Source organism: Myotis nattereri (assembly GCF_964212035.1).
Source record: "Myotis nattereri genome assembly, chromosome: 8".
Classification (NCBI taxonomy): domain Eukaryota; kingdom Metazoa; phylum Chordata; class Mammalia; order Chiroptera; family Vespertilionidae; genus Myotis; species Myotis nattereri.
This window is the reverse complement of record NC_138083.1, coordinates 35,400,955-35,414,832: the sequence shown is the minus strand read 5'-3', so window position 1 is coordinate 35,414,832 and position 13,878 is coordinate 35,400,955. Positions and strand designations below refer to the sequence as shown.

The 13,878-nt window shown below is 47.6% G+C and overlaps 1 protein-coding gene across 2 annotated transcripts in view; it reads right to left on the bottom strand.

Annotated features, from left to right (window-relative positions):
* Positions 1-8,297: 8,297 nt before the first annotated feature.
* CBFA2T2 (CBFA2/RUNX1 partner transcriptional co-repressor 2) overlaps positions 8,298-13,878 on the bottom strand; it is a 165,484-nt gene continuing 159,903 nt past the window's right edge. The window contains exon 11 of one of the 2 annotated variants that reach the window (XM_081097004.1): positions 8,298-9,742. In XM_081097004.1, coding sequence (XP_080953130.1) covers positions 9,449-9,742 — 294 coding nt within the window. In that variant the 3' untranslated portion in view covers positions 8,298-9,448. The remainder of the gene's footprint in view (positions 9,743-13,878) is intronic. The other variant, XM_081097005.1, reaches the window with a different exon arrangement.

The window sequence follows — 13,878 nt, the reverse complement described above, 5'->3', positions numbered from 1 at the left end:
GTCTCCTTAGATTTTGCACCCTTGCCTGCCTCTCTGAATGGAGTTGTAAAAGTTAACACCTAAAAAAAAGGGGAGGGGCTGTGTCCTCCCTCCCTTGCTGAAGGCTTGGAGGTGCTGGGGAGGGTCAGGGAAGGCCTCTTGAAGATGGTGATGTTTGCTTTGAGCTGTGAGAGATTAGTAGGGGTCTCCAGACAGATGTTCAGGCAGACAGGCAGTGGGAATACGGCAAAGGGAGCAGAAGGTGGATCTTGGAGGATAAGGGATTGGAGGCAAGCCAAGGGGGGCCAGACCAGAGGGGGTGAGCCAGGAGGTTGCCAGATGGAAGTTTCTGGGTGGGTGGGTTGGGGGCTGGACTGCTTTACTCTCACAAGCCCCCATCTCCATCTTGCCATCCCCCTACCCCCAAGTCTTGGTCACCATCATCTCTGGCCTGGAAGACTATGCCAACCTCTTCATTGGGCTTCTTGCCCCCACTCCACTCTTAACAGTCCATTCCCCATAATGGAACAGCAGAAGGGGCTTTCAAAGCATTGCCATGGTGACCACACCCCTTGACTAAGACCCTTCAATGCCCCCCTACCTACTGCCTTCAGTATCAAGGTCAAGTTTGATTTCTGGACTCGGCATTCAAGGCCCTTATAATCAGCCCCCACCCCCAGTATGTGCGGCCTCCTGTCCCTCAAACATTCCAGATGAGCTGGACTATTCATGACCTCAGTCACCCCTACTCTTGGCCTTTGTTCTCCCTCCCACCCCTGCTCACTACAAAAACATCATCTTAGCCTTTATTTATGTAGCAGGTCAAAGCCATCAGGTCTGGGTTATCTTTCTCAAGCCTTGCCCTCAATACCCTGCTCTTGGTGACTCTGCAGCTCATTTCAACAGCCACCGACACCTGCTTTGTGGCAGGTGCTGGGAATGGTGAAATGTCCCAGGTTGGTGATAGCACCCAGGTTAAGGATAGTCAGAGTACCGAAGCTCGTAGAGCTCCTGGCTCCTGCTAGCTGCCACTCCCGACCCTTTCATCTACGCCCTGCACCTGCCTCTGCACCTTCCTCCCACCTGTGCCAGTGACTCACCTGCACACATTCAAACCTGTCCTGGGTGGGGACTGGCCAGGTGCTAGAGTCTAGGTGGCTGCCACTGGCTCCAGCTCTCCATGGGGAATATGAACACCTAGTGCGCTTAACAGCCTCTGACGGGGTGAAACAAAGGAACTGAGAATTCGGTGGGACTTCACGAAGTCATTCTCAAAACAAATACTACTTGAGTAAGACCAGGGTCCAGGCAGGATGCTGGGACAGATGAATCCTCAGAAATCACATTGGCAGAGAGAAAAGCAGATTGTCTGGCAGCCTGTTTACAGGGCTTCCTGGGTGCTAGGGCGACTCCCATCTGATCACATTTCACAACAGCCCAATGATATAGGCATCATTCGCACCCCCAGTTTACAGGTGAAGAAACATAGAAGCTCCATGAGCTGTGCTCCGGGTCACACAGCTGTTTGCTGTCTAGCGTGAATAGCGCTGGGAGAGATCTTGGGCATCCTGATGATGGGAACCCGCTCAGAGCTGGAGGACAGTGGTAGCTCTAACAAAGGAAAGAGTGAGGCTACACCCTGGGGCTGCAGGATGGCAGAAGGGGCAGCAAGAAAGAGCCATGGGAGCGCAGCACAGGCTCTGGTGGGGCTATCCAGCTCCCAGCCCTCAGAAGGTAGATGGCAATGGGGCCAAGGCCTGATCATTTATGGAATTTCCTAGGAAGGCACCCAGAGATGTTAGCTAAACCTGTGGGGCAGAAAGGTGTGCAAAGGCTCAGGAAAGGTGCACCAAGGAGAAAGGAAAAGTTGCTGGGGTGTGTGCCCGGGATAGGAGTCTGGCTTGTGGATGGAGGGCTGGAAAGGGGCATGTCTGGCATTGTCCACAAGAGGGCACCTGGCACCAGGCAATGAAGCCTGAAGCTGTCCTGGGGAATGGGGTGTTGGTTTGTGGTTGGTTTCCCCAACCTTCAGAGGGAGGATCTGGATACCCCAACTCAGAACCCTGAAATTCCACAGTTAGGAATAAGCACAGATGGGCCAGATGGGTTTAGATTGATGCGTGTTTGCTCATTCTGAAATCTTATCGCCTGCGGCCAATTATTTCTCTTCCTACTGAGAATCACTGCTGACCAGGCTCGGTGACTCCGAGTTCGGTAACATTTGAAAGGCTTTTCCCCTAGGAACTTACCTGCCAGAAGGAATAACCTATTTTCCATCTCTCTGTCTTTGACAAAGAATCATGCAGTAATGCTTCACTCATTTTCAGGTTCATCGAATCTGCTGTGCGATGAATAGTGCACCCAGCATTTATTTCAGTGATTGCCATTTCCAGAATTCTATTTTCAAATCTGCCTAGTTTTATTTTTATTTGAGCTTGATTATTGCTTTGTCTCTCCCAGATTACAGGCTCTGGGAGGGCTGTCTGCCTAGTTATTTTTAGTCTCATACTTTTTGCCAATTTCTTTTCTTGAGGTTTCAGTTACTTCATATTATGTATCTGATAACAACAACATCTGAAGTCCCAGGGGTCTAAATTGTTTATTGATCTGCTGACTCTTGCTTAGAGTGACTCATTTCATTGGCTGTTCAGTAACTTTTTTGAATAGTTTATAATCCTTTGGTATGCAATATGATTATTTTGGTATTTTTCTCTAGAGGATTTGGATTTTTGCTTCTGCCAGACACTTGGAGATACTATAAGCCTAGAATCATCTTAATTCCTCAGCCCAGGGATTCTCAGGTCTCTAGAGTAATGAAAATTTGAACCTCAATCCGAAGGGAGCAGACATACTTAATAGCCTCTGGTAGATTTTTTTTTTCTTTTTCTTTAAGCAGGGGCAGAGAGAGAGAGGTTTTCTGCTTAGTTCCCTTTGCAGACAGGCATGTGTCTGCCCCCCCCCGCCCCCCCCTCTGCCCCGTGGCTGAAGCCAAAGTGATCTTGCCTCTAGCCTTGTGGAGGTCCCAGTCTTGTTTCCTTGTAGTAGGCTCAGAGCCTTGTCTCTCCTTCCCGTGAGGCAGCTCATTGCTCAAACTTCACTTCTCGGACTTTCTTTTGCTCCCATGCAGCACAGGCTCCCTCTTTTTGTATTTAACCTCCTCTGAGGCTTCAGTTTACTCAAGTTTTTCCTGGCCCTTGGGGATTTCCTACATTTTATCTGTGACCTCAGCGATGCAGTTACAAGAACACTCATTAAAATTTATACTTTCAACAATAAAGATTTAAAAAATATTTAAAAAAATTATCCGGCATCTGGGTGTTTATGGCAATGGCAGATTTTTCAGTCTGCCATTTCTATAGGAAATTTAACACAGCATTTTACTATATTATCACTAGAGTCCCTGGGATCCTTTTTTCCAGAGCTAAAGCAGACCGTGGATTCCTGACTTGGCTACCAAATGTTTTTTTTGTGGTAAGCTGACAGTCACAAGGCTGAGATCCTGTAATTGATCTGGGTGGTGGGTTGCAGTGCTGGGCAGCTGTGGAGACTGGCAGTTGGTCCCCTGTGCATGGAAGATCACAAAGCTAAGCCCCCACCTTGCCTTCTGGGGCCAAGGCCACAGCCAGACCCTTCTCCCTATTCTGAGATCTAGTAACCGACCCCTCAATGCATTTTTGAGGCCTGTGAAGTAGGTGGTGCCAACAAGGGTCTTGGGCAAGACTGCTTGGAAGTAGGTTTAGGGCAGAGGCCAGAGGTGGGTATTCAGGCAACAGAGTGAGGCTGGGGCCAGAGCCTTAGGAAGTGAGCCCTCAGGTCACCGACTAAGAAACTGGACTAACAGCCAAAGACTCCATACACACAGGTGCAGCTGCACAAAGCTGGCTAGACCATCTCAGAGCCCTGGAAAATATGACCGGCCAGTTGGAGGCACAGCAAACTGGTGGGCTTTCAGGGAAAGCAGTTTGAACATATGCTTCGAGAGTCTGAGAAGTGTTCAGTTCTAGAAATCCCAGAAAATTATTCCAGAGAAATAAATCAAGGAAAGGAAGACATTCATTCAGTATGCTGACAGGGAAAACGGGAAAGCAATCCAAATGCTCAATAGGAGGTGAAGAATTAAGAACATGACGGCCTTGATTAAAGCATTCAACCCATTCAGCAAGTAAACGGGAAGGCAATGAACTTATGATTTAACATCAATATAAAAAGGACATGAGCCGAAACCGGTTTGGCTCAGTGGATAGAGCGTCAGCCTGCAGACTGAAGGGTCCCAGGTTCGATTCCGGTCAAGGGCATGTACCTTGGTTGCGGGCACATCCCCAGTGGGAGATGTGCAGGAGGCAGCTGATTGATGTTTCTCTCATCGATGTTTCTAACTATCTCTCTCTCTTCCTCTCTGTAAAAAATTAATAAAAAATATATTAAAAAAAAAAAGGACATGAAACATTTCAAACTTTCTGTGGTGGTTGTTTCCTTATTAAATCACTTAAGGGTGAAGAAACTAACAAGGAATTGGGAGTCTGTAAGCTGTTATTGGCATTATCCACAGGCCCTTCATGGGCATGAGCAGCCAGCCCAGTGGGGGCCTGGGCCCCTCAGCTGTCTTCCCGTAGGCCTAGCGGCTGGAACCGTCTCTTTAGCAGATCCTGCTTTCATTCCTCTGGGTGGCTCTTTAGGCCGTAGCAAGGAACACTGGAGGTCTGCCCACTTCCACCCCCACCCTCCGCCAAAGCGGGGAAGGAAGGGGAGAGGACGCAGAAGCCTGCCTGTCAGATGTCTCAGAGTGCACCTACCACCTTCCCTCCCAGTGGCATTCCAGTTTGAGTCAAAAAAGGAATATAGCCTTTTTATTGACTACTTTAAGTAGAACAAACTAAATACATATTTAACAGTTTTGGTTCGTTTATACAGTACATTAAATAAGTTATGCACAGAGTTAAGTAACAAAAGTTCCTATCAGAGAAATGACAAAGCACAGAAAAATCAGACCCTACCGCATCCTGTGGGTGGTTTCACATTCATCGTCTCCCTTAAAAAACCACGCTTGGAGGCTTATTTACATGATTGGCTTTCTTTCATAAATGGAGCTTTTGTAGCCTCATCAGGAACTTGGAAAGCTATGAAAGTGGACCGAAGGCCTCTTAGCCAAACAGCTCTTTCAGCCATTCACCTAATGTGTATTGCTGCTTCTTTGCCAACTCCACCGCAGGGACAGGGTTGTCCCTGCCGGCCACTAGCCACACATGCCCTATTTGGTATAAGCATCAATGAGTGTACGCTGGGCAGTAGTGGATCCGACCAGATGGGGTCTGCAGGGGAAGCACCATCTCTGTGGCTGCGGAAGGAAGGGAGGATGCAAGGCCCGCTGCCCTCAGGCCTCCTGACCTTCTGGCCCTCGGTGGACAAGGTCGCCTGCACCATCATCTTTGGAAATGAGCATGTCAAAGCATGTGGGCAAAGAGGCAGGGAGTCAACATTTTGGCTTTACAAGAACTAGGCACCCAGAGTCGGAAGGGCCCTATTGGGCAGCTGGCCCAGTACCCACCCCACCCCGGACAGGACTCCTCCTGACAGTGGCTGTCTGGCCCATGTGGAAACAGCCCAGGTTCCTCTGGCTTTTCTTACATTTGGTTCAAACACACCACCCAGTTTTCTGCAAAGAGCTAAAAAATAATAAATTTAAGGACGTTGGCTTGGTCAACTGACCTGGGAGTCTAGAAACCAGTTCTGAAAAAAGCCTCCAAGATTTATTCTATTTTAAATGATTTATTCAATCTACAATCCCTTCCACAATTTCCAGGACAAACAGCCAGCTGGTCATCACCTATGCTTTCATTCTGAAGAATTCACCACCATACAATTCCAATCTCAGTTGATGAACCTTCAGATCCACTTGCTGAGATCTTTTCTGGAGCTACCAAGAACAAGGTCTACACTCCTTGCAAGCAGGTGAAAGCACTGGGTATCAATTTGACTTTGGAACAGGCTGCACAAAGTCAAGTGTAGACTCTGTCTAGAAGCTGAAGATGCTCACATTGACACCAAGAAGTGAGGGGCTCCTGGTAGAACAGCTGGCCTGGATGGGCACTGCAGCCAGTGTTGGACATCCCCATGCTGGGTAGATGTGTCCTGTTTCCAGACTTAGATCCATTGAGACACACACACCACTCCGCACTGTCCAGGAAAAGATCCACTCACTCTGTGACCTTATGGCCCTGGGCCCCTGGAGCTGAAGAGCCCCCCAAAGTGGAGTACTCACATCTCAGAAGGGGGTGGCTATTCCTGCACAGGTGAAATGAACAGACTCAGTTTCCACCACGAGGTAGAGCCAGGCATGCTGCAGGCAGTGGGGACCCAGAAGGCGACTGAAGATCTGAGGGGCCAGCCCTCAAGTATCCCTTGGAACATCTAACGCACCCACACCGGTCACTTTTGGTCTTCTCTGGTTCCTGCGACCATTCTTCACTGGATAAGACAATGATGTCCCATCACTTGTCAGCATCCCTCAACACTGGCCTCATCCTCCAGATGTGCTCTGACCGTTGGGCAGGCTTGTATCAGTTTTTTTTTTTAATTTATTAAATTTATTGGGGTGACACTGGTCAACATGTGTCATATTTGCTTTTGATTTCTAGGGTAACATTGAAGAGCCTGTGACTGCCTTAATAACACTTTCAGTACCATCACCCTGAAACCTTCTACCTTTTGTCCCCCCAAATATTAGCTATAAAAGGTGGTCCTCTAAGAAACCTGATTATATATAAAAATATTTAAAATCCAACTAGATGAAGGTGGGAAGCCTGAACTTGAACCCCCACCTGGTAGCTGGGGTGATATTAGCAGAAACTGGAAATCAAGTGGGGAACTCAGACTCAACCCTGCCTCTCCAGTGCCATCACCCCATCCCAAAACACTGCCAGTGCCATCACCTCCTCCCATTTAGAGAGCTGGGGAATTTCAGACAGGAAATTAGAGAAAGGGATTCTTTCCATCTAAATAGTAAGTCTTGAACAGATGCCTGCAACCAGTGTGTGAAACTGACCAAATACTGCCGAGGTTTTCAGCTTGGACTTTGGGTAGGACATGAGCAAAGCAGTATTGAATAGCATCACAAAAACTCTGAAAACTAAGCTGTCATTGGAACCACAGCCCACAAAGAGCCAGCTAGAACCTGCACAACTAAACCTATGCCTTAGCTTAAGAAAATGACATCGAGCTATGATAATATTTTGTTGGTTTTGGTCTTTATTCCAACCAGGAAAAATCTGATCTACCCTGTCTAGTCAGATTAAAGAATCCCGTCCTAGCTGGTTTGGCTCAGTACATCGAGCGTCAGCCTATGGACTGAAGGGTCCCAGGTTTGATTCCTGTCAGGGGCACATGCCTGGGTTTCAAGCTCGATCCCCAGTGGGGGGCGTGCAGGAGGCAGCCGATTGATGATTCTCTCTCATCACTGATGTTTCTATCTTTCTCTCCCTCTCCCTTCCTCTCTGAAATCAATTTTTAAAAAATAAAAATTATATATATATTTTAAAGAACCTGCCTAGGTGTTCATCTGATTTGCCAATGGAAAGACAGTGAGTGAGCTGAGGGCAGACCCAGTGAACACCTCGAGACACCCTCTTGCTGTAAACCGATTTATAGGCCCCATGACCTCCTTGGGGGACATTCCGTATCTTATGAAAATATAGGCAAGTCCCATCAGGGGTGCTGACTTCATCCCTGTTAAAGTCAGAACACCCCACAAGTACTGCAGTTTAGAGTTCTAAATCAACGTAACATTACTGTTATTCCTTCTCTGTGTATACTTTACTTTGTGCAATGGAAATACAGGTATTTTAAAGGTGCCTTGTATTACGTTTCTTTATAAGACAAAACATCCTTCAGTAAGGTCAATTAGGGACTAGAAATTCTTAAAGCAAGGACAATGCTACCTATGCTGATTACTTTTCCTTTATAGGATGAGAGCTTCTATTTCACTCTTGTCAGTGCACAAAAGGTGGCTATCTAAAGCAGGGCTCTCAAGTGCCAGCAGGAGTAGAGCTGACCAACTCATCCCAACTGATTCCGTGGGGAGAGAAGGTGCTGGAGGCGAGGTGGAGAGTAGAAAGGTCAGGGAAAATGTGTGGGGCAGTTCTGAACACTTTAAAACAGGGTTAGGTGATGTCATATTGGGAGCGCCAAGTCAATAGCTGGAAACCTCCCTGAAGACAGGAAGGAAAACTGGTCAGGTTCTCTCAAAATGGTTCTCACATTTCACAAAATTTCTTAGCTCAAAATGGGTATCTATCAAACACACGAGAAGGGAGTCTGAGATTGTGTGCCCAACAGTAAGCTGATGCAGTTATGTATAATGACATGAAACCATGAGGTCTGAAGAATTCTTTATGGTCCATGAGGGCTGCTCAGAAGTAACCAGGCCCTGATTAGTGAGGCGAGTCCTAGTCACACCATATCACATTTTACGGGGCAACTGCGGCTTCAGAGGTGCCAGATAGAGACCGATCCACACTGTGATCTGGACACACGCGGTCTGAGACAAGACACAGAACAAGATGACTGTGCAAACAGCCAAGCGGTGACAAGAGGTTCTGAGTTTCCAACAGACGATCCATTCAATAACTTGATGATAGTAGTTGGCCAAAATGCTCAGAACAGACTAATCTACACCTGAGTCTCGTTCTTCCTCAGACCAATCCAAGTGCTGGAAACTTTTCTGCACAAGCAAAATCAAATCAGAGAGGGAGAAAACTGGGTCCTAAACTGAAGAAGCCAGGCAGGTTAGAAAACCTTGTCCAAGATGATCTGTGATGCTTGGTGAAAGTTTTATTTATTTTTTATTGTTATGGGTGCTTTTCCTAAAATGGTGACTTTCCTGTGGTTTCTGAGAATTTTAACAAGTCTGAACAGCAGGGTCAAGGGAGCCCTGAGTGCTGCTTTTTGCTTCCCCGAAGTCCCCCTGGGCCAATCAGTGGCATCTGCTGAGGGTGGAAATGGGCTCATGAAGCTGCTGGGGACGAGGGGGGCCACTCCCTGTCAGGACTCTCCCCAGCCTGCTCGCAGCCTCCAGGCCTCTGCTGCGGGAGGACAGTGGAGCAGGAGACAGTGCATGGGGCCAGCTGCCTCCAGCCTGGCCGGGCACATAGTCTGCTGCCTCAAGAGGCAGGGAGGGGAGCTGGTGGTCTACACTGAAAAGGTGCCCGCCACGCCAGCCCCAGCTGGGAGAGGAACAAACCAGAAAGCCATGGAAGAGGCAGCTCCACCAACTGCCTGTGTGCAGAAAGGACGGCACCCCATTTCCCCCAAGGACACAGATGGGAAGCGGGCAGGTGTCTGGAGAGGCTGCGAAGCAATGTTTGCTGGGCTGGGACTCTTTCTGCCTCCACTTCACTTCTTGCTGATGACCCAGCAGCTACTTGTACTGGTCCGGCCCTGTGCTGTGAGGTCATCAGGGGGAAGGAGCCTGGGCTCAGAGTCCGTTGCTGTCGATGGCTGTCACAGAGGCAGGTGTTGAGGAGCGCGAGGTGGTTGCTGAGGTCTTGTCCAGTGCTGGGCTTGGCACGCTGCAATCGGCAGACCTGGCTGACCTCCCTCCAGGAAGCAGGGGCCGGCTCTGGCTGTGGGGACTCTGGCCGTGCAGGTTCTGGCCACAGAGGCGGTGGTGCCGCTCCCAGTCCTTATGTTGGCAGAAAGAGCCGCAGTATCGTGCGATATTGCAGCCGCTGCAGGTCTCGCTGGCTTTGCGGCCACAGTTCCAGCAGTTCTGCAAGGCACAGGCATCGGTTAGTTGCTTGGATATTGTGGGGCAGGCTTGTCATCATTCATCACCTGCCCTGTAGAAGAGGGGGCTTGGACCTACCCATACCTGTCCTTGTCCTGATTCTACTGTCTCTGCTTTCTGAGTTTCCTGAGTAACATAGGAAGAGAACTTACCCCGACTTAGGGGACAGCGAGATGAGGGGGATGTGAACACACAAACAGCATCATTGCAGGGCAGGCGGAAGCCCCACATCTTGTTGAAGGCACTGACTCACGATTTATCCCTCAGCAACCAAACCTAACTCTGTCCCCACGTCCCCCACCGTAGCTCTCTATTCTGAGACCACACTCCTCTCTCGGTCTTCCCAACAGAGGAATAACCGTATTTTTACTAACAACACCTGATCTTAGATGGTTATATTACTTCCTCTGTATCCATTCTCCTTTCAGAGATGTGCCTTGTCATAGGTGAGCTGGGGGTTGTGAGGAAACTTCTGGTTTATTTATGGGAGCCCCTGCAGTATCTCGGAGCTCAGGGCCCCTGGGGTCTAGGTCAGGAAGTTTTCTTACTACTTTGCACTTTCCTAGAGGGGGGATGGGTACTGCTAGGGTCTAGCAGAGACCACAGGCGAGGGAGGACTGTACATCTGAGAATGCACTAATCTATGATGGAGGATATGAGCCAAGTGAGGCGTGGTGGGAGCTACAAGGAGCAGCCATGAGAGAGGCCGTTGAAACCTGCTCCTTGGTACTCTTCTCTTTCCTCTGGATTCCAGTGGTGACTCCAGTAGTGACACAAGTGTTTTTTCCGCACCCAAAGTCTCCAGGTCCACTTACAAGAGAAAAGCCTTATGGCACTGGCCAGAGGAAGCTACCAGGGAGAGGCAATGATTTCTTAGGTATCAGGAAGGACTTGAGCAGCCCCTTTCTCCAAGTTCTCCAGAATAGCAGAGCCAATCACAAGGCCCAATCACAAGGTCACAGGGTCTGACCACTCCTAGGAAAGAAAGACACTATCCCCCATGAAATCAGGACACTTGCTCAAGTGACAACGGGGCAGTAAGCGTTGAAAAGGGCCACTTGGCCCACCTCTGGGGCTGTACAGATAGGACACTGAGGACCAGTGGGCAGGGACTTGCCTAAGGTTATAAAATGTTTACTTGGCCCTGGCAGGTGTGGCTCATTTGGTTGGAGCATTGTTCCATACACCAAAATGTTGTGGGTTCCATTCCCAGTCAGGGCATGTAGGGCCTTCCTTCCTCTCTTGCTAAAATCAATAAAAACAGCCTGGTCAGAGTGCTCAGTGGGTTAGAGTGTCATCCTGTGCACTAAAAGGTTGACAGTTGGATTCTTGGTCAGGGCACGTAACTGGATTGTGGGTTTGATCCCTGATTGGGATGCGTATGGAAGGCAATCGATCCATGTTTTTCTCTCTCTCAGCATGTCCTCAGGTGAGGAATAAGCAAACAAACAAATAAATAAAAATAAAAACATATCCTCAGGTGAGTAAAAAAAAAAAAATTACTTGCAAAGTCTAGAATCCGAACCTCCTGACTGCACTATACTCAATGTAGAAGTTTAGTTTCAAAGGACATTAGAAAGGGCAGTATACTCCTGTCTAACACAACAGGCTTCTCAGGAAATACACTCTAAGGACTGCCTAAACTTGCCACCACAAATACCAGAGGACCAAAATAGGAAGCTGAAGTAATTCTTAGGGCTCAAGCAAACTGCATTCCAGAGAATGTCAGACTTTGGAGCCTGATGGGCTGACTCCAAACAATGCATTGGCAGAACATTACCACTAGTGGGGAGGGCCTCAGTGGTTGTCTATGTGGGGCTGCTGTTGAAACAGGCCAACGGGGCAGCCCTAGTTGATGGGAGACTTTTACTCCTCTGCCCAAGTCTGCAAGAATGTCTCAAACTGGGGCAGAGTACTGACGCACTGGAACGTAAGCCTTGGCTGCCATTCTATTTAAAATAGCTTATTTCATAATTTATGAAATATAATAAAACAAGGTAAGGAAAACAGCTTCCCACTGAGGCAGGATCGGTCTATACATGCAGGAACATTGTGGTAAGTGTCAGCGCAGCCAGGTGAACAGGTCACTGTCGTGTACCCTTGCCCTGTGACATTTCCTGACTTAATCACGAGTCTTTGGCTACGATGTAAGACAAAAATGGCTTATTATTGTAGTCTCCCTTCAAATACTCATTCCTCAAAACTGGAGCAGCACACTGGGTCAGACAGTTAATGGGAGAAGGCTATAAACCTTTTGAAGTACTGGCCAGGAAAGGCAGAAGTGGGATGCCAGAATTTCCTTTGTCAAGTATGGGCCATCAGTTTATGCCAAGTGTGACCCAGAGGCCACCTGTATCAGAGCTCCGTGAGGCTTGTCAAAAATTCCTGGGACCCATCCCAGACCTCCCTGACATGACCACAAACCTGGCCCAAAAGAGAAATAATTCCTCATCTTATAATCATCTGCTAGGCCACTCTGTTTGCCAGGGAAGCCAGGCTGAGGTCAGAAGGTGCCATGTGGTGGAGATGAGAGGACCTCACTTCATCCCCCTCCTGAGGCATTCCAGGGAGATGCCTGGGTCTGCCCTTAGAGTCAGCTATTCTGCAAAGGCAGGTGCTGCCACAGCTTACACACGCATATTGTTAGCCACATAAGAAAATCCTTTCATCTGTACAGTGCATTTAGTGCAGTACAGTTTGGAAGTGCTAACACAACCATGACCAAATGGTATCTTCCTAGAAACTAAGAGAGGGTCTGCTACACACCCATTATACAGGGAAGGAAAGTGACCCCTTAAGGGCACACTGCTAGTGTGAGGGGCAACTGGGATGGGTTCCTAACCTCCAGTCCTGGGCTCCCTCCGCTATACTAAGCTCCCTGTCACGGGATGAACAACAAACTCCAGGGATATACTGTTAGACTTTAAATATGTACTATGTTTAAAATTACAGCTCCTTAAAAGCACTCTCCTATAAATGGAGAGCTGGGATTGAAACCATGCAGTCCAGATCCAGAACTCATGCTGTAAGCCAAAATGTTACATTCCTTCTTTGGAGAAAGACAGAAAAAATATAAACACAGATATGAAAGTAGATAAATATGAACAAATATAGATATTGATATGAATAGCTATAGATATAGAATTAAATACACACAAAAGAAAAAGATATCACTGCTCAGAAACAATTATAAAGAAAAAAGAAGGGGACAAAAAAAAGGGGAGAGTTAAAGGAACTATTTCCTTTTTCCTCTCTTGAGTCTAAACTTTAAATATGACTCTGGCCCGGCTGGTGTGGCTCAGTGGTTGAATACTGACCTATGAATCAGGAGATCACGGTTCAATTCCCGGTTAGGGCACATGCCTGGGTTGCGGGCTTGATCCCCAGTGTGGGGTGTGCAAGAGGCAGTTGAGCAATGATTCTCTCTCATCATTAATGTTTCTATCTCTCTCTCCCTTCCTCTCTGAAATCAATTAAAAAAATGACTTTTGATCACATAATGCAGCATACATTTCTGACAGCAAGTAAAAATTTCGAGAAATTACATTCTTACCAATATAACCATTCATTCCTCTGAAACCTGGTATCACTGCACAGTCTACAGGGTAAATCAAATAAACTATTTTCTCACAACTCAGTGTCTTTTATAGAATGCTACAGTATGGAATTTTCCACATCCCCTGTGATGGTCACATGACATTTAGACATTTTCGTCTTTACATCACCATGCTTGGCACTGCTATATTGAAAGATTAAGAAAATAAAAAGATTGAGAAAATAAACTTCCTGTTGTTTAAGAAAACAAACAAACCAGCCCTAGCCAGTTTGGCTCAGTGGATGGCTCAGTGGATAGATAGAACGTGGGCCCACAGACTGAAGGGTCCTGGGTTCGATTCCAGTCAAGGGCATGCACCTCGGATGCAGGTTCCCTGGCCCTGGTTGGGGTGCGTGCAGGAGACAACCAATGAATGTGACACATCAATGTTTCTCTTTGTCTCTCCCTTTCCCTTCCGCTCTCTAAAAACCAATGGAAAAATATCCTTGGGTGAGGATTAACAATTTTTTTTAAATAAAGAAAACAAATCAACTGAAATACCCAGGATTTTTTTTTTTTTAAT